The sequence below is a fragment of the Moschus berezovskii genome, chromosome 7 (genome assembly GCF_049115385.1).
Source record: "Moschus berezovskii isolate FMDL1 chromosome 7, NW_MosBer_1.0, whole genome shotgun sequence".
NCBI lineage: Eukaryota > Metazoa > Chordata > Mammalia > Artiodactyla > Moschidae > Moschus > Moschus berezovskii.
In genome coordinates, this window is record NC_142466.1 from 92,419,478 (window position 1) to 92,446,934 (window position 27,457).

Below are 27,457 nucleotides of genomic sequence, written 5' to 3' on the forward strand. Positions count from 1 at the left end.
TTCCTTTTCATTGTTGCCTGTTCTTTCTCCTCTTTCTCTTCTCTTTATCCCTTTGAATGGGTTTAATGTATTTGTCTTAAAATCCCCTTTACGATTATCTTATTATCCTCAGTTTTTGAGCTCTACTTCTCTGGACAGATGACGCTGCTGGCTCTTCCCCCTGGGGGTTTACCTCCTTGTGTGATGCATGATCTTCAGAGGGCAAGATTCCCATGGCAGCCAGTCTGCCCTGGGCTCTGAGGTGTCTCCACAGATGGTTTCATATTTGCCTCTTGCTGGGTCCTCATGGGTTTTGTAGTTCCAGACCCAATCCATTGGGTATTGTGTGAATCCAGAACTGTCGCTAGTGACTAGAAAAGAGCCTGGGATTCCAGCTTGTCAAGGGCAGCCTTCTACCTCCCGCTGCCTTGTGGCTTCCACGGCTGTCTCTACTGTCCCAGTGCTCCCAGAGCTTCTCATAGCAGTTGCCCAGCACACTCCCTCTTCCTCACCCTCCGCTCACTCCTTCTGATTTATCCCTAACACTCCGCCCAAACCCCAGAATCGCTCTTCAGTCCTCACTGTAACTGGCCCTTGTTAACACATGGCAGTGGTGTGGGCCCCCCTCCTGGAGTCATGTCCTTTGTGGAGACCGTGACACTATGCTATGCTGGCTGCCCTCCCCTGCCTGGTCTCCTCCCCTTCTCACGGCTCTTCCTGAGGGATTCTGGGAACTCCGCTTGCTCCCCACTGTATGTTTCTCTGGCCTCATAGATTGTCCCTTGGCCAGCGGTTCCTCAGCTTCTTTCTCCAGCCACTAGTCCTTCTAAGCTCCTGACCTGTCTGGATGTGCATCTGCGTCCACTGGTCAGTCCCAACAAGTGTGTCCCTACTCAGTTCTAGGTCTGCTCCAACCCCACTCCTGCCCCATCCCCAGGCCTGTCAGTGGCCCCAGTCCTTTGATCACAATGACCAGTCCCTCGGCTGTTCACCTTTGCCCACACGTCATCTGAATCTTGAGTCTGCCACCTCCCTCTCACTGTCACCTTCTGGTCCAGGCACCGCACGCTGAGCCTCCTCCTCCATAGTCACCTGCCCCACCCTGGTCCTGCTGCTGTCCGCTGTATGTCTGCAGAGCAGCCAGAAGAACCTCTGACTGTCACTGCCCTGCTCAAGCTGTCCAGTGGCTCCCCAGTGCTCTTGGCCTGAGGTGGCCTGGCCTACCGCTGACTTGGGTGCTTCCCTCTGACCCCTGCCCCAGCCACCCAGGTTCTTCTCATTCCTCACACTTGTCACACTTTCCTCTCCCCAAGGCCTTTGCTAGTACATACTTTCTGCTTGGAGCCCTGCCCATCTCACTGCCATCCCCCCAGGCCCAGTCTCATCCTGCTTCCTGCTCTCTCCGCTGTAGCACTGCTCTCAGCTGTGGGTTAATGGCATTGCATACTCATCTGATGAAAACCCCTCTCCAGCTTCAGCACACAGGGGTCTTTGCAGCTGGGCCCCGCAGGTCCCTGGCGCCCAGGGTGGCATCCAGCACACAGGAGACAGGAGAGTTGCTGACCACAGCACCCCAGCCAGCCCTGGGTCCTGTGCTTAGCTTGTCCAGGGGGTAGGTTCTCTCTGAAAAGAGGTTTATCTCCATCAGCTGTGCCCTTAGGATCTAACCCCTGTGCAGCGGTTTGACCTTTGAGCACTCAAGGAGAGTACTATTGAATGGGGGGTGAGTGGAGAGCAGGGAGGACGGGGAGGGATCCTGCTCACACCTCTTGAGCCTCCCTCTGTCGTAAGAGGGACAGATGTGGTGTGTCCCCTTCTCCACTCGCCACGGCCCTGGACTCCTGGGCCTCGAGGTTCTTGTGATGAGTGTGTGTGGGGCTCTGCCGTGTCTACCCTGTGGCTGTCCTGTGACCGCTGAGTGAGACACTGCAGCAGGTCCTCCTGGGGCGTGGGGGCGGGGGTGGTATGGCTAGAGCGCAGGCTCCATGTCTCCGGCCCTGAGGCCCTGTCCAGGCCTGTCATGGAGGCTGGCACCTGGGCTTGACGTGACCTCCGACTTGTACTTCCCTGCAGTGCAGAAGATGTGGTAGCCCGCGTGTCGGGCAGCCAGCTCACACTGGGCTACATGGAAGAGCATGGCTTCACCGAGCCCATCCTTGTACCCAAGAAAGATGGGCTGGGCCTGGCGGTCCCAGCCCCCACCTTCTACGTCAGTGACGTCGAGAACTACGTGGGTAAGTGTCCCCTCCTGCAAGTGAGTTATGGGTTCCCTGAGCCAGGAGTCCCTGTGTACACTGTGAGCTGGTATGACTGGGTCCCTTCCTATGCGCCATTATGGGTGCTCTTCTTAGAACGAGACCCCGTGCCCCAGCAAATGATGTGTGACCCAGGCCTCCTCCCTTCTCAGTTACTGTGCCCACGGAATGGCGGCTGCGTGGGGTCCCCTGGCTTCTGCCAGCTACAGGTTTCGTTATTGTTGGGCGCTAATGATAGTCATTCCTGGGAGGGCCTCAACTGTGTGATTCTCTGCCCCTGAGGTTTGTGCCGTGTCCTCCCCAGCTGACCTCCCTTGTTTGCCCCAGACGTGTCTTCCCATGGCCCCGGGGCTTCCTGTCCTGGATCCCTTTGGGTTCTCGCTGGTATTTTCGGTGCCCTGTCTTGTGTTCCCCGCAGCTTTCAGTGCTGTGGACCCACTTGATCAGGACACCTCTGGGTGGAGCAGGTGCTTGTACATGCTGGCATCATCTGGCACAGAGAGGCCAGATGTAGCCTCTCTCCTTGTAGCCCAGCATCATCTGGCACAGAGAGGCCAGCACGCACTTGCAGTGACCTTGGAGGGGCTGGTGGCCACACTGCCCTGGCTCTGAGGCTCTCATGGTTGCCAGGGCTTGGGGTGGTCACAGGGATGCCTGGGTGACCAGTGCGGAGAGGGGAGAAGAAAGACCCTGAAAAGGCAAATGCCCTGGGCCACTCTGGCCACATACCGGATGGGAGGGTACGGGTACTTGAGGCCCTCAGACAAGTTGTTCAGTCTATGAGCTCTTGACCCTCTGCATCCTTAAGGCTGTGAGTTGGGGGTCGGGGGCATGAGTATGAGATGGGTATGAGAATTCAGGGAGACCATCTGTACAAGCCACGCAGGAAGTCAGTGGCATTCTGGAGAATGGGGTTGGGATGGGGAACACCCCTTCTCTGGAGCCCACCAGGGGAGGCCCCAAGGATGACCAGCTTGTGGCGGAGAGGAAGAAAGGACTCACATTTTCATTCTGGCAGCGACCGCTGTCCAGGGCAGTTTCTGCCACGTTGTAGCACATGTAATAACAGGTAATATCTAGTGAGTGCCTACCAGGTGTCAGGCATTTTTATAAGCTATTTTTACACAGGAGCTAGTGTTGTCCTGCTCACAAGTCTGTCCCCAGGCCTCAGGCTCAGCCAGCTGCAAAAGGCTGGGCCAGCCCTGCCTCGGATGCTGCCTCCCCTGCTCCCTGATCAGCTGTGCCTGCAGGAGTGGGAAGAGGCTTACCGAATAAGGGAGGAGATGGTCCAGAGGTTTAAAGGTCTTTCTTTCACTTCTTGGGCTTTTTTTTTAAATGCAACTTTTCATACACACATAGAATAAGAGAAGTAAGCAGTGAACCCCTTTGTCTCCAGTACTGGTCAGAGAACCCACCAGCTTTGAGCTGTTTATCCATCTCCCCAACTCTGCCCTCCCCCAATTATTTGAAAGCAGATTTCTTGTGCATAACATCATTTCACCCATGAAGATTCCAGTACACAGCACTAACAGTTTTCAAAAATATATGATCACAGTTCCATTATTTCCCTTTATTATACTAATAATAATTCCTCAAAATCACGTAAGGCTCACCTACATTCTCCCCAAATGCCTCCAGAACACCTTTTTTTGTATTTGGATGTTTGAATATGAATCCACATAAGACCCTCAACTGCATTTTGTGTTTTATATCCCTTTAGTCTCTTCTGTATCAGCCCCCGTCCTTTTCCCATTCCCTTGGTTTGTTGGAGAAATGAGGTTGTTACTCCTGGAGAGTCTTTTGTATTTGTGACTTGGGGAAATCTTATATTGGGGATTTGGTTAACAGCATCCCTGTGGTGTCATTTAACGTGTTCTTCTGTCCCAAGTAGTTCCTGTAATAGGTGGTTAGAGGTTGCTTAGCTTTGAGTTCATGTTGTCGGCAGGACTCCTTAGGGTAGGGGTGCTGCCACCCACTTCTTTTCAGTGGTCAAGGCAGTGCAGTCTCAACTGTCCAAAGAAAGCTCTATCAGCCTTTCAGCTCATTGTGTGAGCAGTGCTGAGGACTGTTGCAAAGGAAGAGTTGGCTACTTCTGTCCTTTTCTTCTATTGTGAGTCTTCTGTAAAGAACTTTTCCTCATTACTTGGTTATCCAGAATGCTTTGTCTGTCATTAAAAAAATTCTACCCTGAACTTTCCCCATCAACTATAGAAAATGTAGGATAAATGTTTTTCCTTTTATTTATCAACCTTCAGAATGTGGAGTTGGCCTCCTAGAAATGCGTTGTTGTTTTTTTTTTTAATTAAAAAAAATTTTAAGTGTAAATATGTCCCATGCATTATTTTGGACATATATACACTAAAAGCACCTCCCTTGTTTAGCTGAAGTTTAAGCTCATGTGGTGTCCTGTATTTTTATTTGCTTATCTGGCCACCTTAGCTGAGGCTGCTGATCGTGCCACCCCACTGCACCAGGGCATCTTCATGGTCAGCCAAGGGAAGCAGTGGGCAGGGCAGGTGGGAGGAGGGTCAGATCTTAGAACCTAGAGCCTCAGCTTTCCGCCCTCCCCTCAGTTGTCTTCAGAGGGTGAGTGAGCATTCTCTCTGCACATTCTGGCCCCCAACCTCATGGGAGGCCACATCACCATCCTGGGTGCACTCACCCTCCCCTGCTGCCTCCCCAGGCCCAGAGCGAAGTGTGGATGTGACAGACGTCACCAAGCAGAAGGACTGCAAGATGAAGCTGAAGGAGTTTGTGGACTATTACTACAGCACCAACCGCAAGCGGGTCCTTAACCTCACCAACCTTGAGTTCTCTGATACCAGGTGAGTGGGGCCAGGGCGGAGGGATAGAAACACTGGTTTGGAACATGCTGAAGATTTAAAGAGGAGGGCCTGTGACTGAGGCTGTTGAGGTCTGGGTGGCCTAGTTAATGATTTATGACTGTCTTGTCTGAGCAGGCACGACCCTGAAGGCAGAGATGTGCCCAAGGCAGCAGGAACACTGAAGCCCTGTTCTCGGCTTGGCTGAAGTGTCACCGCACAGGTGCTGCTGAGCTGGATGTTTTCGATGCAGTATTGTGTGTTCTGTCCAGGACAATGACATTTAATAGAATCAAAGGCTGTCTTTGCCTTTTCTCATCTTCCCTGAAGATGAGTTATCTGGTCTGACATGGCCCAGCATGGCGAGAAGTTGCTGCACCCTGTTGTCTGTTCTGGAGAGCAGTGGCTTTTCCTTCGCCTGGGCTATTCATGAGCAGTGACTTTTACTCTCAAGGACCCATCGTGCCCAGTGACACTAGCATGACCCATATGAAAAGTCTCTTTCCACTTCTCCAAGAAGGAAGTTGTTTCTGGGGTAGATAGTTCTGTTTCTGGGGTAGATAGTTCTCGGGCCTTCTCTTTGGGTGGAGAGCCCAGTGTTAGATGCCTGCCATAGCTACACCTAGCAGCTGGGCTCCTTCTGCCCACTCTGTGAACCTTGGTTTGCTACCTGGTAGAATGGGAGCATCGGAGAAGGCAACGGCAACCCACTGCAATACTCTTGCCTGGAAAATCCCATGGACAGAGGAGCCTGGTAGGCTGTGGTCCATGAGGGTCACAAGAAGTCTGACACGACTGAGCACCTTCACTTTCACTTTTCGCTTTCATGCATTGGAGAAGGAAATGGCAACCCACTCCAGTGTTCTTGCCTGGAGAATCCCAGGGATGGTGGAGCCTGGTGGGCTGCCGTCCATGCGCTCTCACAGAGTTGGACACGACTGAAGTGACTTAGCAGCAGCAGCAGCAGCAGCAGCAGAATGGGAGCAATGCCATGTAGCCTGAGGTGGAGAAATAGATGTGGGACTCATATCGCAGAGCACCTTGCCCTCCCTTCCCAGGGGGCATAACAAATGTGCTGACGATTCCTGTCACTGTTGACCGCCCTTCTTGTCCCGAACCCCAGAATGTCCAGCTTCGTGGAGCCTCCTGACATTGTGAAGAAACTGTCCTGGGTAGAAAACTACTGGCCTGATGACGCATTGCTGGCCAAGCCCAAGGTGACCAAGTACTGCCTGATCTGCGTGAAGGACAGCTACACCGACTTTCACATCGACTCCGGGGGTGCCTCTGCCTGGTACCATGTGCTCAAGGTGAGCGCTGGCCTCTGCTCCCCACGGGGGCCCTATCTGAGCCTTGAGGGCAAGACCTGCTCTCGACCAGAGCTGGCAGGACCGTCTGTAGTCCCCACAGGCCCTAACAGTGGCCAGCCTCAGGTGGGAAGAGGGACAAGATGTTTCTTGACTGAAAGGACACAGATGTTGGGCCCTTGGGGAGCAACTCAGGACCAGAGCAGCACACGTGTGCTGCTTTTTCTAAATATTGAGGCTCGTGAAACAATCAGAGGAGGCCCACTGTAGTGCTGACCGAGTGCTCGTGTCTGGGAAGGGAGAACAGTGCTGGAAGAGCCTTCCTGAAAGAGGCGGTGAGGGAATATCCCTCATCGGGAGAATGAGGGGTTGGCCAGGGGCCAGGGAGCACCGCTGCGGTGGCATCTGAGCAGCAGAGAAAGCGAGGGACTTCTGGCTGGGAACAGATAGGGAAGCTAGAGGAAAAGGGAGATGTGAAAACACACACAAAAGGAGACCCTAAGCATTGGGCTCACCACCCCGAGCGGAGTCTCCCAGACCTGCTGGAGCCTGGGCTAGGAGAGGTGGCTCAACTTCCTATCCCAGCCCTTTGAGGGCCTGAGCAAGTCCTGCCACCCTTTGTGCATTTCCTGCCCTCAGCCTGTCTGCCCCGGGAGTGAGGACCTGTCGATCTCCCTAGACCAAGCGTAGAGCTGGGCTGTAGCTGGCAGGGGGTACCATCCTTTCATCTCCAGTGGAACCCAGGCTACTCTCAAGAGAAGAGCTTTCTTTTAACTCGTCAGACTGCAGGTCACAACTTTGTTCCCTTTGGCACGTACAGCATCCACAGTGCTGCAAAGATATGGAGTGTGGAGTGGCAGGGGTTGCCCTGAACTTGCTTGAGGCACCTATGCCCAGGATCCTCCTGACATGCACACTTATGGATTCCAAAGCACATGTGGCCCCAGTGTTTCAGGGGAGGAATGGTGGGCCTGGGAGGATGGTGTTGAAGCTAGGACCCGTCCAGGGACATGGTGGGCATTACCCACCCCCAGCATCCCAGCATATGACAGTTTCTCCCAATGGCCTTTTGTTGGCAGGGGGAGAAGATCTTCTATCTCATCAAGCCAGCTTCAGCCAACATCTCCCTGTATGAGCGCTGGCAGTCAGCCTCAAACCACAGCGAGATGTTTTTTGCTGATCAGGTGGACAAATGCTACAAGTGCACGCTCAAACAGGGCCAGACCCTCTTCATTCCCTCGGGTGAGTGCCCTGCCCCTGTGTTGTGTCCCCCACCTCTGATGTTTGGGAGGTCATGCCCTGGCTGTGTGCTGCCTTGCCTTGGGCTCAGTCCTGCTCTGTGGTCACTTCTGGGGCCACCTCGGGGCCATGAGGCCCTGCAACCCCCTGTGCTCCTGGAGGCCAGGCCTGTGGGATTGCATGGGGCCCTGAGAGCCCAGCCCAGAGATCCCAGTCACACTGTCAGAGGTGGTGTTTGCTGATCTGGACATTTCAAACACAAAGGGGAAAGCAGATACAAGCAGATAATGCCCTTTAGGATGTCACTTTGCTTCACCTGTAAATACTTCACCTTTTAAGGTGAAGGTATTTGTAAGGTTTCTTTTTAAAAATAACATAATTACAGTACTATCATCACGCTTTAAAAATGAACAGTTAACCATGCCAGTATTACCCAATGGCCAATCAGTGTTCAGATTTTCTAGTTGTCATATATGGAGGCCCTCACATTTCCACTGACTTATGTGCCTCTGAGTCCTTCCTGATCTAGCCCCTACTCCTGTTTCCTACAACCACAGTTATTTCCCAGACTCTGGGAGACAAATCCAGCTCTCCTGGAAGTTGTGGCAGCTCTGCCTGTCCATCTGTCCTGCATGTGGAGATCAGGAATGCCAGGCAGCCCACCCCTGGGTTGGGTCTGAGCGAGTCTCCTGGGCTCCTGGGCCTGAGTTTCCCTATCTGTACCATACAGGACTGGATAGAACAGACTGGGTCACTTCAAACACAGGTCGTCCTTCTGGGAGGGCGCACCCACTCATTACATAAAAGCCAGGGCCAGAGAATCTTCCGGGGCCCCAGATGGTTGGGGGCACAGAGGAAGGGCTGGCAGGAGCCTGAGCCCATGCTGGCTGGAGTCAGGCCAAGTATGCCAAGAGCCTGGCATGAGAACACTGTGAAGAGGTGGCCTCATCCCTGTCCCCGCAGGCTGGATTTACGCCACTCTGACGCCTGTTGACTGCTTGGCCTTCGCGGGACATTTCCTCCACAGCCTGAGTGTGGAGATGCAGATGAGGTAGGGTCACACCTGATTCCCAGGCTCCACCGTGGTATGATGATGCCTCCCCTGAGTCCTGGCTGGGCCCAGCCCACGGGTGACCCTCGGCATGGCTGTTTGCCTAGCCAGGCGTCTGCGTGGTGGGGAGGAAGGAGGAGATGAGCTGTGATCCTACCAGGGCCCCTGAGTTGCCCGGTTGCTGGACAGTCTCAGGCCTGTAATAGACTTGGGGGGAACTGAAAGGCCAAGCTGCCTTCTCCTTGGGCACTGACCCAGAGCTCTAGAAGCCATGGCCCATGGGGCTCACCTTCACGCCAGGTGGTCATCCTGAGGTGGTCCCCTGGTTCACCTTGCTGTTAAGGCCCAGCAGGGAGGCCTGAGTGGGCATGGCTGCAGCGTAGCCTCTGGTTGTGGTGTGGGTTCACCTTCCTTTAGCATTACCTGCTCAGGGCTTCATACACTGAATAGTTCTTTGCTGTGGCTTCCAGAGCATACGAAGTGGAAAGAAGGTTGAAACTGGGCAGCCTGACTCAGTTTCCCAACTTCGAAACTGCCTGCTGGTACATGGGGAAGCACCTGCTGGAGGCGTTCAAAAGTACGTCATCTCCTGGTCAGCGTCTTTGCCTGTGGCTGTGGACAGTTAGTTTGCGGGCAGAGCTCAAGCATGCCGGGGAGCGGTCACAGTTCTGCCATCATGCAGCAGGGTGGGCACAGGCTGAGAGCTGCCCTCATGGGGCCTGAGCAGAAAGTCCCCTCAGCTCCCAGGCCTTGCTTTCCCTGTCTATGTGCTGTGGGGCTGGAGTGGGCTTCTGCCTGCAGGGTCATCTGGTGTTGCAGAAGGAGCTCTGGCCACATGTTTCCAGACCTGGTATGTGTTCTGCTTGGTCCCTGTGGCCCTGTGTGGTTACTGACAGGGCTCAGTTGGGACATCGAGAGGCCTGGGGTCTGCCTGGCTACCAGCTGAGGGACCCCAGTAGCATCCCTGCTGTACTTGGGGGAGTGTGGATGCCAGAGTCCCCCAGGGAACGCTGTGGGGAGGGATGGGTTTTGCTGGGTCCCTGCCCTCCATAACCATGGCCCTCCATCCTACATCCTGCCAGCCCTGTCTTTGGGATCAGCTCCAGGTGGCCAGCTCCTGCTCAGGTCTCCAGACTTTCTGCAGCCATGTGAGGGATGCAGGAGGAGCATTTGCTTTCATGGAGAGCTTCCTTTTTCAGCAGCACCTGCCTTCCAGGAAGCTGCTCTCTTGTGTTCTGATAAGAGCCACAAGTAGGGACCTCCTTATCAGGACTCCTTTGTACTTTGACTCTAATTTGAGATCAGAAAGCTGAAAATGGTTCTTAACCTGGGCTGGCTAGGTTTCAATGAATTCATCCATCATTTTCTAAACTTCAGCCCTGTACTCCAGGCAGAAGGAGTGCCCTGCTCTGGGGTTTCTTGCTGGGGAGATGGAATCACACTCTGGGGACCTGGGGACAGCTTAACCAGGGTGATTGCTGACTAGCTGGGCCTTGCTGGTCTGCCTTTGCCTCTCTGCCTTGGGCCTTCCTCTGTGACGGGGCTGACAGTTCAGCAGCCTCAGAGCTGAGAGGGCCCAGGGGTTTGCCACAGGCCAAACATGGTCATCTGGTGGTGTCAGAGCTCAGGGCTGCTCGGCCTCCATGGTGAACTCTCTGCCTGAAGGGGGAACTCTCTGTCCCTTCTGTTTGGGGGCAGCTCTGGCTCCCAAGGATGTGATTGAGGTGGTGCTTGCCTTGGGCCACCCCAGTGGGAAGTAGACCCACTGCCTCAGCTATGCAGGGGACTGTGAGAGGGTGGTAATCAGAAAGCATTGGGGATGCTTGGTTTGGGGCCTGACTGTGGTCCCTCACTGTTGCAGGCTGGGGACCAGTGGACGGGGGAGCCAGCCTATCTGCCTGAGGGGCCTGGTGGGTGGACAATGGGAAGGCCAGTCCTGCCCCTTGCAGAGCATTTTAGATGGGCATCCCCTGGATTCCAAGAGGAACCGTTGGCAGTTGGGCAGGTGGTGGTGGGCACACATCTCTGACAGGTCTGGCCCTGAGTGTCCCCCACCACCGGGGCTCTCAGTCACCTGCGGGCGGCAGGGGAGGGTGGGCACCCTCCTGAGCAAACCCGTCCGTCTTCCCTCAGGTTCTCACAAATCTGGGAAGCAGCTGCCCCCTCATTTAGTCCAAGGAGCTAAAATTCTCAATGGTGCTTTCAGATCATGGACGAGAAAGCAGGTAGGGAAGTGTGCTAGGCGTGAGCCAGGGCAGAAGGGAGGGTGGCAGGCGGGACATCATCTCTCGGGCTTGTCCTTCCTTCAGTGGGAACTAGCATGTGAGAAGCAGGTGGGGGCCACCTGGCCAGTCATGTATCTGTTGGTGGGGGCAGGTGCGGGAGAGGGCCCGCCACCTAGGGACCTGGCCTGAGGGGTGGGGCTGGGTGGCAAGGAGATTCAGTGAGAGGAAGTGAGGTGGTAGAGAGAGCACTGCATGGACCCTGAAGGCCAGGGAGTGGGGAGGACTCGAGTCAGTGACTGGCTGGAGGTTCACGTTCTGAATAGGAGAGTGGAGATGTCCTCGTTGTCCCACTGACTGGTGCAGGCGTTACCTCAGGAGCTGGCTTTGCTCTGTGACTAGGACAGTCCCTTTGCCCTGCGTGCCTCCATCCCCCCCACCCCCAATCACAGAAGCACTCCCCTGTGCCCCTCCTGACTCTCTTGAAGCAGCATTTCTGGGCCCCCCCCCATTTGAAAGCATCAGCACCCTCACTAGCATCCATGCAGCAGCTACTTCTCCTCAGGGAGGCTCCAGAAAAGCAACTTCCAACTTCCCTTGGCATCCTGCCTGGATTGTTGGTACAGAGGGAGGGGAGAGGTCTGGTCAGCCTTGGGGCTCCCTGTCTACTGCCTTGGGAGCCCCTGCCAGTCACGGGTGCCAGCATAGTCTGAGCAGATCCCACCAGGCCCCCGGAAAGTCTTGAGGAAGTGGGGAGTCCAAGAGAGGAGCACTGTGCATCTCTCATGGGTGAGCTGGGTGGGGTGGGGCAGTAGGTACCCTCCTAGGGCCCTCCTTCCGTTCTCAAAGCCTGGAGTGGGGCAGGGTGTGCCCCCAACTCACACCAGTTGTCTGGCCAGGTGAAGTGGCCTCACGCCCAGGAAGAAGGGATGGTCTACATTCACGTCACAGCTGGTAGTGGCGCTGGGCACCCCCTCCCCACTGGGACTTACTTGTCCATCTGTAAGAGTGGGATCATGACAGAGCCTCCTCATCGGCACAGTGTCTGGCTACAGTGGGCGAACTCCCTTAGGGCCCCCAGCAGTCAGTCCACACCTGTGGCAATGCCTTCCCTTCTGCCTGTCTGGGTGGCAGTGGGGCTGGAGATCCTGGCTGGGTAGATGGGGAACAGCCTGGAGGGACAAAGGGCACGAGTCAGGAACCACAGAAGCTGAGCCTGTGCAAGTGGAAGGGGAGTGGGCATCTGTGCCCAGACTTGGCAGCTGATCCTGTGCATGTGCTGTCCTGCAGGCTTTGGCAGAACATGAGGACGAGCTCCCAGAGCACTTCAAACCCTCGCAGCTCATCAAAGACCTCGCCAAAGAGATCCGGCTCAGTGAGGTAGGGCTCACCCTGGTGGCCTGCTGACCCTGCTTGAGGGATGTCTCTGCCTGTCTTCCCTGGTTATCCTGCGAGGGTCGGCCACACGGGAGGCAGCCCCTCCCCCAGCCCTCTGGGGCAGGGTCACCTGCACGATGACGCCGGATCCTAGGCCGTGGTGGCAGACTCACAGTCTCCTGGTGGGATCTTCGGGAATGGGAGAGTGTGGGGATGCTGTGCAGCCCCCTGTGGGGTGGGGAACGACTCTGCAGCAAGGACTACTTCAGCCCTTTGAGACCCAACTTGTGCGAGCCTGTCCAGCCCCCAGCCTCCCTGTGCCTTAGGGTGAGACAACAGTCCCCAAGGAAGTAGAGGGGTCAAGTGGCTGCTGATGTGGATGGCGTGAGACAGGTGTGAAATTGTCACATGGATGGTATAGATGATGTGACTGTGTTCATAGATGGTGTAGATGGGTGTGAGCCTGTTATACAGATGGTGTAGGATACATGTGAGTGTGTCACCAGTGATGCAGACAGATGCTCCTTTTCTGCCTGTTTCCCATGGCCTTGGGCTGTGAGACCCTCCTAGCAGGCATTCTTTGTCACCTCTTCCTGTCCTTTTCCCAGAATGCCTCCAAGGCCTCCCGACCTGAAGTGACTGCGGCTGTCTCCTCAGACGAGGTCTGTTTTGGGGACCGGGAAAAGGAGGAGCCCCCATCCCCCATTGAGGCCAGCCCTCCGCGGTCCTTCCTGGAGAAAGTGTCCAAAAAAAAGACTCCCAAAACCGTGAAGATGCCCAAGCCGTCCAAAGTTCCCAAGCCCCCCAAGCCTCCCAAGCCTCCCAAATCACTGAAGCTCAAGGATGGGAGCAAGAAGAAAGGGAAGAAGTGCAGGGGCTCAGTGTCACCCACCATCCCCAACCTGGACCTGTTGGAGGCCCACACCAAGGAGGCACTGACCAAGATTGAGCCTCCTAAGAAGGGCAAGGTGGGTGGTCTTGACTCCCTCCCTATAGTCAGCGGGCCTGCAGACACCTCCGGGGAGCAGGCCTGTGGGCTGGTGCTGGACCTGCTGTGTCCTTGGGCTGGAGACCCAGGGCAGCTGGGCTCTGCCCCAACAAGCTTGGTGTAGTGGGCAACTGGGGAGAGACCCTCATGACAAAGGCAGTGGAGCCTGTCCTGGGTCAGGGTGGTACCATAAAGGGTCACCTGGGGGTACAAGCCGCTGAGTCTTCCCTGGGGCCCAGACATTGGCTGAAACCTAAAGGTGGGTGAGGCACCCATTAGAGGGCAGTGGGGAGGCAGGAGTGAAGGTGGTGACAGGGCCAGCGTCCTTGGGGCCCTGAACCCCTGAGGCAGTAAGAGAAGCAGGCCTGGCCCTGAAGACCCATCCGTGTGAGTAGAGGGTCTTAGGTATGGACTTGGGAACTATGAGTCTCTGAAAGCAGGCCATACTGAATGGTTTCGTGCTAGTGGGAGATCATTACCCAGTGTTTCAGGGCTTAAGTGGAGCACATTGGTTTTTCCTTTTCTCAGTGCAAAGAGGGTAGATGAATGTGTTTAATAGATGGATGGGTGGATGGAAAGAAGAGAGGGAGGAAGGAAGGGTAGGAGGAGGAAGAGTCATTGAACGAATGGGTGGGTGAATGGTTTATGAGTGGGTGAGTGGATGGATGAATGGTTGGTAAATGAATAAGTGGATGGTGGGTGGATGGTTGGATGGTGTGGATGGATGGGTGAGGGGGTGGATGGATGGTGTGGATGGATGGGTGAGGGGGTGGATGGATGGTGTGGATGGATGGGTGGGTGGATGGTTGGATGGTGTGGATGGATGGGTGAGGGGGTGGATGGATGGTGTGGATGGATGGTGGGTGGATGGTGTGGATGGATGGTGGGTGGATGGTTGGATGGTGTGGATGGATGGGTGAGGGGGTGGATGGATGGTGTGGATGGATGGGTGGGTGGATGGTTGGATGGTGTGGATGGATGGGTGAGGGGGTGGATGGATGGTGTGGATGGATGGGTGAGGGGGTGGATGAATGGTGTGGATGGATGGGTGGGTGGATGGATGGTGTGGATGGATGGGTGAGGGGGTGGATGGATGGTGTGGATGGATGGGTGAGGGGGTGGATGGATGGTGTGGATGGATGGGTGGGTGGATGGTTGGATGGTGTGGATGGATGGGTGAGGGGGTGGATGGATGGTGTGGATGGATGGGTGAGGGGGTGGATGGATGGTGTGGATGGATGGGTGAGGGGGAGGATGGATGGTGTGGATGGATGGGTGGGTGGATGGTTGGATGGTGTGGATGGATGGGTGAGGGGGTGGATGGATGGTGTGGATGGATGGGTGAGGGGGTGGATGGATGGTGTGGATGGATGGGTGAGGGGGTGGATGGATGGTGTGGATGGATGGGTGGGTGGATGGTTGGATGGTGTGGATGGATGGGTGGGTGGATGGTTGGATGGTGTGGATGGATGGGTGGGTGGGTGGATGGATGGTGTGGATGGATGGGTGGGTGGGTGGATGGATGGTGTGGATGGATGGGTGGGTGGGTGGATGGATGGTGTGGATGGATGGGTGGGTGGGTGGATGGATGGTGTGGATGGATGGGTGGGTGGGTGGATGGATGGTGTGGATGGATGGGTGGGTGGGTGGATGGATGGTGTGGATGGATGGGTGGATGGTTGGATGGTGTGGATGGATGGGTGAGGGGGTGGATGGATGGTGTGGATGGATGGTGGGTGGATGGTTGGATGGTGTGGATGGATGGGTGAGGGGGTGGATGGATGGTGTGGATGGATGGGTGAGGGGGTGGATGGATGGTGTGGATGGATGGGTGAGGGGGTGGATGGATGGTGTGGATGGATGGGTGGGTGGATGGTTGGATGGTGTGGATGGATGGGTGAGGGGGTGGATGGATGGTGTGGATGGATGGTGGGTGGATGGTGTGGATGGATGGTGGGTGGATGGTTGGATGGTGTGGATGGATGGGTGAGGGGGTGGATGGATGGTGTGGATGGATGGGTGAGGGGGTGGATGGATGGTGTGGATGGATGGTGGGTGGATGGTTGGATGGTGTGGATGGATGGGTGAGGGGGTGGATGGATGGTGTGGATGGATGGTGGGTGGATGGTTGGATGGTGTGGATGGATGGGTGGGTGGATGGTTGGATGGTGTGGATGGATGGGTGAGGGGGTGGATGGATGGTGTGGATGGATGGGTGAGGGGGTGGATGGATGGTGTGGATGGATGGGTGAGGGGGTGGATGGATGGTGTGGATGGATGGGTGAGGGGGTGGATGGATGGTGTGGATGGATGGGTGAGGGGGTGGATGGATGGTGTGGATGGATGGGTGGGTGGATGGTTGGATGGTGTGGATGGATGGGTGAGGGGGTGGATGGATGGTGTGGATGGATGGGTGAGGGGGTGGATGGATGGTGTGGATGGATGGGTGAGGGGGTGGATGGATGGTGTGGATGGATGGGTGGGTGGATGGTTGGATGTTGTGGATGGATGGGTGAGGGGGTGGATGGATGGTGTGGATGGATGGTGGGTGAATGGTGTGGTTGGATGGTGGGTGGATGGTTGGATTGTGTGGATGGATGGGTGAGGGGGTGGATGGATGGTGTGGATTGATGGGTGAGGGGGTGGATGGATGGTGTGGATGGATGGGTGGGTGGATGGATGGTGTGGATGGATGGGTGAGGGGGTGGATGGATGGTGTGGATGGATGGGTGAGGGGGTGGATGGATGGTGTGGATGGATGGGTGGGTGGATGGTTGGATGGTGTGGATGGATGGGTGAGGGGGTGGATGGATGGTGTGGATGGATGGATGAGGGGGTGGATGGATGGTGTGGATGGATGGGTGGGTGGATGGATGGTGTGGATGGATGGGTGAGGGGGTGGATGGGTGGTGTGGATGGATGGGTGACGGGGTGGATGGATGGTGTGGATGGATGGGTGGGTGGATGGTTGGATGGTGTGGATGGATGGGTGGGTGGATGGTTGGATGGTGTGGATGGATGGGTGAGGGGGTGGATGGATGGTGTGGATGGATGGGTGGGTGGGTGGATGGATGGTGTGGATGGAAGGGTGGGTGGGTGGATGGATGGTGTGGATGGATGGGTGGGTGGGTGGATTGATGGTGTGGATGGATGGGTGGATGGTTGGATGGTGTGGATGGATGGGTGAGGGGGTGGATGGATGGTGTGGGTGGATGGTTGGATGGTGTGGATGGATGGGTGAGGGGGTGGATGGATGGTGTGGATGGATGGGTGAGGGGGTGGATGGATGGTGTGGATGGATGGGTGAGGGTGTGGATGGATGGTGTGGATGGATGGGTGAGGGGGTAGATGGATGGTGTGGATGGATGGGTGGGTGGATGGTTGGTTGGTGTGGATGGATGGATGAGGGGGTGGATGGATGGTGTGGATGGATGGTGGGTGGATGGTTGGATGGATTGTGTGGATGGATGGGTGAGGGGGTGGATGGTTGGATGGTGTCGATGGATGGGTGGGTGGATGGTTGGATGGTGTGGATTGATGGGTGAGGAGGTGGATGGTTGGATGGTGTGGATGGATGGGTGGGTGGATGGTTGGATGGTGTGGATGGATGGGTGGGTGGATGGATAGGTGGATAGTGGATGGTAGGTAGGTGGACGGGTGGATAGTGGATGGTGAGTAGTAGATAGATGGGTGGTGGATAATTGGATGGGTGGGCAGATGGATGGATGGCTGTTGGATATGTTGTTGGGTTTATTGATGGATGGGTGAACTGACGTATATAGGCCAGCAGGAGGTGGGGGCTCTGTGCTGTAGGGACTTTGTATTGTAGCCTGATGGACCCTGCTGCCCTCCCATGTCTGCTACTAGATCATGGCTAGTATTTTCTAGGCCCCAAAGAATGTCCTGAGTGTGCCCAACAAGGAGGTGATCAGCACGCAGAATGACGTGGAGCGGTTGGAAATCCGAGAGCAAACTAAGAGCAAGTCAGAGGCCAAATGGAAATATAAGGTGAGGTGTGTATGTGTGTGCAGGTGTGCTGGCGAGTGAGTCTACCCTCAGGGAGGGCTATGCTAGTGAAAGAAGGTGGTGTGTGAGGCAGGTGTGGGCTTGGTGTTGTGTGCTTGCAGGGTATGTCAGGTGTGTGCTGTGACGGTCTTTGAGGGTCTGGGCATGCACATGGCCTCCTGGAGCCACCTTCTGAGGGTTGATGTGGGCACAGCTTAGCCTAAGAGGATGGGCACCGTTGCCCTTAGTGGCCTGCCCTGGTTCAAGCTGGCCATCCCTGGAGCTGGTCAGAATCCGAGGGCAGTTCCTGTGGACCAGGGGCTGCATGGGTCCCCAGGTAACATGTCAGAGGGAGGAGGCTGGGCTGTCCTGCTGCCTCTGCCCACTGGTCACCTGTATGGGGTTCAGGGACAATCCGGGGTTTGCTTTTCAGAACAGCAAACCCGACTCCCTGCTGAAGATGGAGGAAGAGCAGAAGCTGGAGAAGTCTCCGCTGTCAGGGAACAAGGACACCAAGTTCTCCTTCTCCTTCTCCAACAAGAAACTGCTTGGGTACGTGAGTGCTTGTGCCAGGAGGGGTTGGTTGTGCATGCACCACATGTTGCACACGCATACCCTGAGCATCCCCTCTCCACGCCAAACACACTCATGCCCTGATTGTGCACACCTCACACACACATACACTCTCCTGGAGGACTCTGCAGGTGAGCCCCTGTCCTGAGCTAGAGGATGTGGCCAGGCACACCCTCATGAGGGCCTCACCAGGCTGACCCCTTTCCTGCTTCCTAAACCAAAGAGCTCAGGTAGGTAGGCGGGGAGCAGTGGTGTGTGCGGCAAGGAAGGGAGGGTGTGATTGGACAGATATTATCTAAGTGCTGTCCTGGGCTGTCACAGAGGACATGGTAGGGGTTAGGACCTTGGCCTAGGAGTCCAGAGGCCAGTGGGGAGAGGCTGATATGAACCCAGTACTGTCAAATCTACCTGAAATTATGGCTGTGACTGGGGAGAAGAAGGATTTGTGGGGCCTGGGGTGCTATGGAGTCCTTGGGTGCCCAAGGGAATTGGTGGGAAGGCTTCCTGGAGGAGATGGCCCTAAGCTGAGAGATGGGACACCCAGCCTGGGTGGGTCTGTGTGTGTGAGCTGGTGTGTCTAGGTCCCAGACTGTATAAGGGATCTCGGTCGGCTGACCAGTGTGGTGGACTGGCCAGATGGGAGGTGGGTGGACCAGGAACCCTGTGCCCACCGAGAAGCCCCTTGCTGGCCTTGGTCTGACAGTTGTATGCTAAATCCAAAGTGCAGCGTGGGTGCCTAACAAACAGGAGGTAGATGCATTCCAGTGAGAACGGGGCCACTTTACACCTGTGGATCTGAGTTTTCTCATCTGCAGAATGGAAGAAGGCCATTTTCAGGTGGTGAGGGACAGAGCTGTCAGTGTCTGGTGCTCTTGCAGAGCCTGGCACAGGTGGGCCTATTTTTCCCGGGAGCCCATGGCAGTGTGCCAAGGCCTCTTGGCAACCAGATGGGTTGGATCTGTTGCCATGACTTCATGGCCCTGGGCATGTCCTTGATTTATCTGAAGCTCAGCTGGTGGGTCCCGGGGAGCTTTTGACAGCATTAACTGTATGACTGACTGACCGTGCTAGAGTTTAGAAATGCAAGGGAGAAAAGGAGACATGATTTTATAACCATGTGTGTACATGGGTGTGTGTGTGTACATGTGTATGTGTCTTGCATGATGTAACTCATGGCCACACCCAGCAGGGCTCACTGCCAGCTGTCCTTGGTGTTTTCATTGTTGGCAGTCGGAGCTGTACCCATTGGGAACTGCAGATTCCTGTGCCCTGCCTGCTGTTCCCCACTACTGAGTGTGCACTTGTGCCCTCAGCTGACCCCAGGGGCAGCAGCTGGAGCATCAGACTCTCCTCGTTTGCAGTAGCCCTGTGGCCCCAGGAGGGAGACTTTTTATGTTGTTCCTACACCTCAGCCCTGAAATTATTTTTCCATAATAACTGTGTGAATAAAAAACCCAGGCCAGTTGGCCCTGGCTGTGTCTTGACTCTGAGCTTGTATCAGGCCCCAGAGCAGGCTGACAGAAGTCTGTGCTCGTCCAGCGGCTAGGATTGGGGAGCAGTTAGGGGCACAACCTCACACAGCCTGAGAAGGGGCTGGGCATATACCCCGTGGGTTGTGTGCTGTCCTTGCTGGGGTCATGGCGTTGGAGAGGAAGCTGTGGGGTTGGGAGGGGTCCAGCCCTTACTGTTGGTCTTCCAAGGCCTGTTGAGGGGTGGAGTGCTGGGGGCACTGGCCAGGCTGTGCAGATGCCCCTTGACTGACCCTTTTCTGCCACCCCAGCTCCAAGGCCCTCAAGCCACAGCCCAGCCCAGGGGTGTTCGGGGCCTTGCAGAACTTCAAGGAGGACAAGCCCCAGCCAGTGCGGGATGAGTATGAATACGTGTCGGATGATGGGGAGCTCAAGATTGACGAATTCCCTATTAGGAGGAAGAAAAATGCTCCAAAGAGGGACTTGTCCTGTGAGTTGGGGGGATACGGGGAGGGGGCAGGCCCAGCCCCGCAGGGGTCATCCCAGGCATGTGGAGTGGGCATTGGATGTGGCTGGACTAGGGTCCCCCTCTGCCCCTCCAAAGTTGCCATTGACTCCCATCTGCTCTGCTTTCAGTCTTACTGGACAAGAAGGAGCCGCTGCCCACGCCCGTTACGAAGCCAAAGCTGGACTCGGCGCTCTACAAGGTAAGCGATTGCCTTCTGGGACACTGGTCACAGGAGTGAGTGAGACAGCTATCCCTGCGTCTGGCTATTCTAGAGGCAATGGCCCACCTACCACTTGGTGGGACATCTCTGACTGAGCTTTCTGGGTGGAGTGCAGAGGGGGACGTTTTCCTGGGGAGGCTGGCTGGGCTCCAGATGTGGGACTGTGAGCCCTGGGGCCCTGCACAAAGGGGCAAAAGCAAAGTCGGGACTTGCAGAAGGTCTACAGGTATCTGAGTGGTGGGGCCTCTGGAGCTGCGCTCCTCAGTCAGATCCATGAGTTTCCTTGATGTTTGAGGATGGTGGTACGGAGAGTAGCGGGCCAGGCTGCTGGGGGTTGGGCCTTGCACTGAGGTATGGGGGTTAAGTTCGATAACCTCCAAGACCGTGCATGTACAGCCCAGGATGTGGTGGCCATCTCCCAGGAGGTCAAGTCCAGGAAGACGGGTGATAACCCTGCCCGCAGAGCCCAGGGTGTCCCTGCGGAGCCACCTGCCAGGGACTGTTAACTGGTGTCCTTCAGGTGCAGGTTCACCCACCTGATGCCTGTCCAGCCACGGTAACTCCTCTTGTATCTGTGCTCAGTACTGGGGCTCTCACAGAAGGTTCTGTAAACCAGGGCTCATCTGGGAAAGTGGTGCAGGTGGGGCTCCAGGCTCCCAGCACAAAGCTCTGGCGCCCATGCTCTGCAGTGTGTGTCTGGTCAGTCAGCCTCCCGGTGCTCAGCACAAGGACAAGCTCTTTAAAACCTTCTTTTTCTCACTGGAGTGAAACAGTCCCCATCCCTACCCCCAAGCCCTTTTCTGATTGGCCGCTCTGTCCCTACAGCAGAGCGATGACTCCTCTGATGAGGGCTCACTGCACATAGACACGGACACCAAGCCCGCCCGCAATGCCAAAGTGAAGAAGGACAGCGGGGGTTCAGCCGCGGGCATCCTGGACCTGCTTCAGGCCAGTGAGGAGGTTGGCGCACTCGAGTACAACCCCAACAGGTAGGCCTGGTGCCCTCGGGGAACTGGGGGGAGTGGGTGCTTCCACAGAGTTGGGTCAAACAGGACTCCATCAGCCCACGTCCTGGAGGCTGGACCCAGTCGGAGTGGGACCCCTGATTGGCAGAGGTGGTGCCAGGTGGTCAGGGAGGTGAGCGGAGGCTGGCTATGTAGGTCCTTCGTGTTGCAGAGCTCCTGTGTGAGGAGTCTGTGGGGCCACCATATCTGTGTGCCTGTGGGGAAGCAGGGCCAGGCTGGGTACCTGGAGGGTATCAGGGTTTTTCCAGACTGGGACGTCCAGCTGTCTCTGCCTCATCATCTCCCAAATGCCATAAAAATGACCTAAGAAAATCACAGTGTGTGCCTGGTGTCAGGTTAAAGAGCATTCGTGGACCTCTCTGGGACCCCAAACTGGCTTCCCCGCAGAGCCGTCCTCTGCAGCAAGGGAGATGATGGCTTCAGAGCTTGGGACGTGAGAGCCCACTCCTTGAGAAGGGGACGAATCGGCCAGGGTCCCAGACTCCCACCCCAACTGGGAGTGTGTGGGAGCTAAGCCAGGCTACCCTTGAGACCTGTTTGAGTCCACATGTGCGGCCTCAGGAGCCCACTCACTGCTGGTGTATATGCTGCCCTTTCCTGGAGGCCCTGAGCTTCCAGGCGATCAGGCAGGCCAGGACATGTGTCTGCTCAGCTCAGGTGGTCCTCCCTGCCTAGGCCTTCCCAGTTTCAATCCTTTGATTTGAGGGAAATGGATTAATTCTCTTGGGGTTTTGCATTGGATGGGAGGCCGTGGAGCTTGTTTTTCTCATGATTGTTGTTATTTAGTTGGTCAGTCATATCTGACTCTTTGTGACCCCATGGGCTGTAGCCCACCAGGCTCCTCTGTCCATGGGATTTCCCAGGCAAGAATACTGGAGTGGTTTGCCATTTCCTTCTCCAGGGGATTTTCCCAACCCAGGGATTGAACCACTGGGCCACCAGGGAAGCCCCTTTTCTCAGGATAGTCCCAGTTAAATTCCCTTTCGGTCCCAGTTGGCTCTTGTTTTTAAGCATCATGGGGCATTTTTTTTTTTTTTCCACATGGAATTTCTACAAGTACCACAGACAGAAAACCAAGGGATGGGGGCCTATGTCCCCTGCAGCCTCCCCATTCTGGAGATGTCTGCCAACATGGTGAGGGCTGGCTCCCCTCCTAGTTCTTGAGTCATCAGGAGATTCCTGCTGCATCGATGGGGAAACTGAGGCTGAGAGAGCTTAGGTGACTTGCTCAAGGCCACACAGCTAGGAGGCAGCAGAGAGGCAGGACCAAAATCTCCATTTGCTAATGATGGAGCCCAAGCGTGGGGGTCCTGGAAGGCTGACCATGCTAGATGGTGTCATCCAGCCATGGGGGGTGACTTGGCCTGAGGGAGGCAGGGCTTACATGGTCTGCCCGGGGTTTGTTTGGTCCTCCAGATCCTTTCGGCCTGTGCTACCAGAATTGAGGTCTGAGAGCTACCTGAGCCGGTGGAGGCATATGTCAGCCCCATCTCAGACAGCGGGGCCCCAGCAGGATTAGGGCTTGATTGAAAAATGTAGTTCCTAAATCAAATGGTTGTATTTTCTTTCACAGATTACCATTTTTGGTGCAGTATTTTTATGCTCACAGATAGCCATAGGTGCCTTCTTTCATGGGAGTGGAGTATGGTTGGAGGCTTCTACAGAGCTGTGGGGTACAGATTTCCTGTTCAGCGTGAAGTGGTTTCTGTAGATAAAGTAGACCCAAGCCCCTCAACTGCAGAGATGCCCTGGTGGTGACAGGAGGGACCCTGACCTGAGACCCCTTTGCCGGGAGGAGAAGCCTGACTGTGAGCCCCCTTCTGCTGGAGGGGGCTGGTGCCTGGGCTGGCCCCGCACCTCTTCAGAGGTGCCTCTCTTCTGGGAATGCCCTGGCTAGCTGGCACCTCAGTGACTGAATAACGCTCACCCGGGTCCCCTGTGAGCCCCATGGAGAGCTCCCCCCAAAACCGGATGAGGGCAGATGAGGCTGGTGCCAGAACTCTGCCGTGAGCTGGGACACAGGGCCTGCAGCTTGGGCTCCTGACTGAACCTGGGCATGGCCTGTTGGGAGAGGGCGGCCAGTCTCTGGACGCGATGTGAACTGATCTGTAGGTACACACGTGTGTGCTCACACACGCCTGCACATGTGCACGTGTGCCTGCCGGGGCTGGCCTCCTTGGCCGCCGCAGGCAGTTCCTTTCCCAAGTCTCCCATTTGGAGTGTAGGTCAGTGTTTGATGGTCCATTTGCTCTGTTTTAAGTATTTGCTTTTTTGGAAAAAAAACAGCTGAAGAAAATGGAGGAAAATATGTTAATTTCTTGTGGATGGTTTGCTTAGTGTTTACCGCCGGGGGGAATAGAGAGGATTTTGGTATGATAATTGGAGGATTAAGGTATTATTTTCCATGCACACTGGTTAGACTTTGCTCCTTGATTCGCCGGCCCACGTGGCCAGTCTGCAGCCCTGGGCTCCCAGGCCCCTCCCTCTCAGTTGCAGCTGAGCTGGGCTGGGACCACGACGTCCAGATGGCACAGGCAGGCGGCTGGCTTCCATGCTGGCTCCTGGAGGGCCCTCTTGGTGGGTGTCCTGGCTCCCACCCTCCCATCCCTGCAGGAAGCCTGGCATTTGTCCAGGCCATAAGGCTGGGTGAGGATGCCTGAGACCTTCAGGGCCTCATCTGCAGAACACTGGAGAGCCTGGTGCAGGGCGTGGGGGGCCATCTATCGGCTCCTGTTGGCTCTCATACTTGGCTGGTGAGGGTCTGTCCCTGCTCAGAAAGCATCAGTGATGATGGTATAGCAATGATCCTACTGCTACCAAATGCCATGTGCTCCTGACTGGGTCTGGGTGTCCCTTTGCCCTCATGGCACAGGGCAGTGGGGGTTGGGAGGAGACACTGGGGCAGGTGGAAGGTCCGGTGGAGGGTTCCTAACTCTCCACAGCGGTCTGATCATACTTGATTTTTCCCACTGTTTGTGGCTTTGGAACCATAATCCATCCGCTTCTAGCAAAAGCCCAAAACACTGCGGCCCGGGCGGGGGCTGGGGGAAGTGGTATTCACGGAGGACTGCCCAGAGAGGCGCCCGCCCGTCGCTGCCTCCTGGCTTAGGGCAGAGTCCCTGGCCTGGAGCCCAGCAGGACCCCTCGCAGGATGACTTTTGTCCCAGTGTGTCTCGGTGGGCCCCCAGGAACACAGAGGACCACCCTCTGTGTCTCTGTTTCCCGGGGCCAGCTCCGTCTCCCTGTACCCTCCAACCTCAGTCTTGGGAACCTTATGTCTGAGCAGGGATTTCTTCTCATTTTAATGTCTTACTAGAGATGCTTCAAACACTTCTTGGAAGTGGGGGAGGGGGCATGGACCATGCAGAACCACTTTTGGGGGCTTCTTTTGTGTTCTGGTAGCCCTGTGGGTGTGTCCATCCCCCAGGGGGCATGTGGGGCAGGCCAGAGGGGGCCTGAATGTCACACATGCAGGACAGGCCCACTGCTGAGCCTCCTGGGCCTCCTGGGTCTGTGACCAGGGAGGAGAGCCAAGCAGTGTCCCCTTCCAGGCCCTGCTTCCTCAGGAACCAGGGGGCAATGAGAGGTGTGGCCAGGCTCCCCGGAGGCTGGGGGGGTCTATCCTGACCCAGGTGGACAAATGTCTGGGGTGATGGGTAAGGGTGAGGGTGTGGGTGTGGGTGCAGGTGCAGTCGTGCAAAGATGGTGTGGGTCACCTGGGGAGATCGAGTGCCATGGGAGGGAGAGGGCTGAGCTGCCTCATCTCAGGAGCTGGATGAGATGTGGGGGAAGCGCCCACGACTGGGGCTTCGTGCAGGAGCCCATGGTGGGCACAGGGGTGCACAGAGAATGGCAGAGGGAGGGGAGGTGGCCTGGGGCCTTGAGGGGAGTCTGCTTGTTGACTTCCTGGTGGGAGAAGTCAGGAGCACCTTGTCTGCCCCTCCCTCGCCCCCTCCCTGCGCTTCCCCCCCCACTCTTTTCTCTATTTATGCCCCTCTCTGTCCCAAGGCCTCCAGCCCTCCCTTCGATGTTGGGGGGTGGGGGGCAGAGGGTAGAGGAAGCGGGTAGCTGGTCCTTTCCATGGGGAAATTATTAGCTGCTACCATCCTCCCCCCACGCCGGCTGCTGAGTGGGAGGACGTGTGGGCCGCGGGCTGAGTGCCTGTCTCTCTGTGCCTCCAGCCAGCCCCCCGCCTCCCCCAGCACACAGGAAGCCATTCAGGGAATGCTGTCCATGGCCAACCTGCAGGCTTCCGACTCCTGCCTGCAGACCACGTGGGGTGCTGGCCAGGCCAAGGGCAGCTCGCTGGCCGCCCACGGCGCCCGGAAGAACGGGGCTGGCGGGAAGAGCGCAGGCAAGCGGCTGCTGAAGAGGGCGGCCAAGAACAGCGTGGACCTGGACGACTATGAGGAGGAGCAGGACCACCTGGACGCCTGCTTCAAGGACTCGGACTACGGTGAGCGCCGCTGTGCAGGGAGGCGCGCGTCCTGGCTGCCGGCAGCCAGGCCCCCTTGCAGATGTAATCCACAGACCTTAGACGTTTCCCTTCAGAAGCATGCAACTCAGTGGTGCTTAGTATGTTCAGAGGGATGGGTGTGCCGCCGTCAGCACCCCCAACGGGAGAACATTTCATCAAAGGAAACCCTGCCCTGTGCCCATTAAGAGTCTATATGCCTCCCCTGATTTACGCTGATTTATGCCAACTCATAGATTTTCCCCATCTGGATGTGTCACGTGAACAGAATTGCACAGTACTTGGTCTTTGGTGCCTGGCTTCTTTCACTAGCATACTCTTTTTTTTTTAGCTTATGGTAACATGTTATTCATTTATTTATGCATTTCTCTGGCTGCACTGGGTCTTCACTGGTGCATGTGGGCCTCCTCTACTTGCGGTGAGCTGGGTCTACCCTTCCTTGTGGTGCACTGACTTCTCAATGTGGCGGCTTCTCTTGTTGTGGAGCACGGGCTCGAGGCACGCAGGTTTCAGTGCTCCAGCACGCAAGCTCAGTAGTTGCAGCGTGTGGGCTCTAGCGTGCACAGGCTTCATTGGTTGTGTCACACGGGCTCTGTTGCTCCACAGCATGTGAAACCTTCCTGGACCAGGGATTGAGCCTGTGTCCCCTGCATTGGCAGGTGCATTCTCACCCACTGTCCCACCAGGGAAGTCCTCATTAGCACACTCTTCAGGCTGCATCCACATTGTAATGCGTGTCATCTCTGTTCCTTTTAATGCCTGGATAACACTCCACCGTGTGGACACACCACGTTTGCATATCCCTTCATCCATCCCCAGGTACTTGGATGGCTTCTACCTTTTGGCTGTTGTGAATCGTGCTCCTGCAGGGCGTTTTGTGTGGCCCGTGTCTGTGGTGTCTGCCTGGGTCGCTGCCTATGGCACCTGAGAACCTGCCTGACTGTCCTTCACGTGGCTATACCACGTTGAGACCACATCCATTCTGGGTCTGTGTAAACAGAGAAACCAAGGCCCAGAGTGGCTCTGTGGCCTGAGTCTGAGGTGTGCAGTAAGTTGGCGGCTGGCCCATAGCTGTGGCCTCTGCCCAGGAGCATGGCCCCTCACCTCACACTGTAGCCCCTCCAGGCCCAGCGCTTCATGTTCCAATACGGTCTGAAGGAGTTGCTGTTGGGACAGCCTGAGAGGAGCCTTGGAGCAAGGACCTACCTCCATGCCTTGGCCCACTGCCCGGGATGTCCCAGTCCCCATGGGGTGCGGTGTGCTTCTCAGGGCGAGGGGTGTGCTGTCCCCACGGCACAGGGCCTGTCTTCAGTGTGATCCTGATGGTGTGAGGCTGCACCTTTGTCCTGGAGAGCCCTCCCGTGGTGAGGCTGGGCCTATCCTATCTGGAGGATACTTTCAGGCCTCACTGGCGGGGGCTGTCATGGTCTGACAGACTGACAGTGGGGTGAACTCCATTTAGGGGCACCCTTGGGACATGGGGCAGGTCCTGGGGGTTAAACCTATTGATAATAGGAGGAGGCACCCAGTGAGTCACCCAGGACTGCTGTGTGGGTCTTCCTGCTCTAGAGACTTGAGGAGAGTCTGGGGTCCTTCAGAGCCAGCCGGCTCCGTGGACATCAGAGGTTCCCTTCTCTGACAGCAACAGAAGAGATGTCTTAAGAATTGGGCATTCAAGTGGGTGTGGCGGCCAGGCTGGGGTAGGCATGGCTGGTTGGGTGGCCATGGGGGCTTGATGGAACCCTTTGTCTGGCCTCTCTGGATGCTAAGGGTGCCTGGGCTGGATGAGTTCAGAGGCCAGCTGTGCCTACGCGCGTGGCAACCACTCCAGGAGGGCTGGTCCTATGGAGCCTGAGGACAGCCCCAGGGATGCCGCTCACAAGGCCTGCCAGCAGCCTGCAGCACCCATCCTCCTGGGGCCATACCAGCAGCTCAGTCCTTCC

At 56.3% G+C, this 27,457-nt stretch overlaps 1 protein-coding gene across 3 annotated transcripts in view; it reads left to right on the plus strand.

Moving 5' to 3' along the window:
* The window catches only part of PHF2 (PHD finger protein 2), a 90,856-nt gene that overhangs the window by 59,118 nt on the left and 4,281 nt on the right, over positions 1–27,457 (plus strand). The window contains exons 4-18 of one of the 3 annotated variants that reach the window (XM_088838152.1): positions 2,053–2,213; positions 4,918–5,059; positions 6,180–6,366; positions 7,443–7,605; positions 8,566–8,653; positions 9,124–9,230; positions 10,787–10,878; positions 12,166–12,255; positions 12,861–13,220; positions 17,129–17,248; positions 17,679–17,797; positions 19,599–19,777; positions 19,924–19,994; positions 20,841–21,004; positions 25,222–25,496. In XM_088838152.1, the coding sequence (XP_088694278.1) occupies positions 2,053–2,213; positions 4,918–5,059; positions 6,180–6,366; positions 7,443–7,605; positions 8,566–8,653; positions 9,124–9,230; positions 10,787–10,878; positions 12,166–12,255; positions 12,861–13,220; positions 17,129–17,248; positions 17,679–17,797; positions 19,599–19,777; positions 19,924–19,994; positions 20,841–21,004; positions 25,222–25,496 (2,318 nt within the window). The remainder of the gene's footprint in view (positions 1–2,052; positions 2,214–4,917; positions 5,060–6,179; positions 6,367–7,442; positions 7,606–8,565; positions 8,654–9,123; positions 9,231–10,786; positions 10,879–12,165; positions 12,256–12,860; positions 13,221–17,128; positions 17,249–17,678; positions 17,798–19,598; positions 19,778–19,923; positions 19,995–20,840; positions 21,005–25,221; positions 25,497–27,457) is intronic. The other 2 variants (XM_088838151.1, XM_088838150.1) reach the window with 2 other exon arrangements.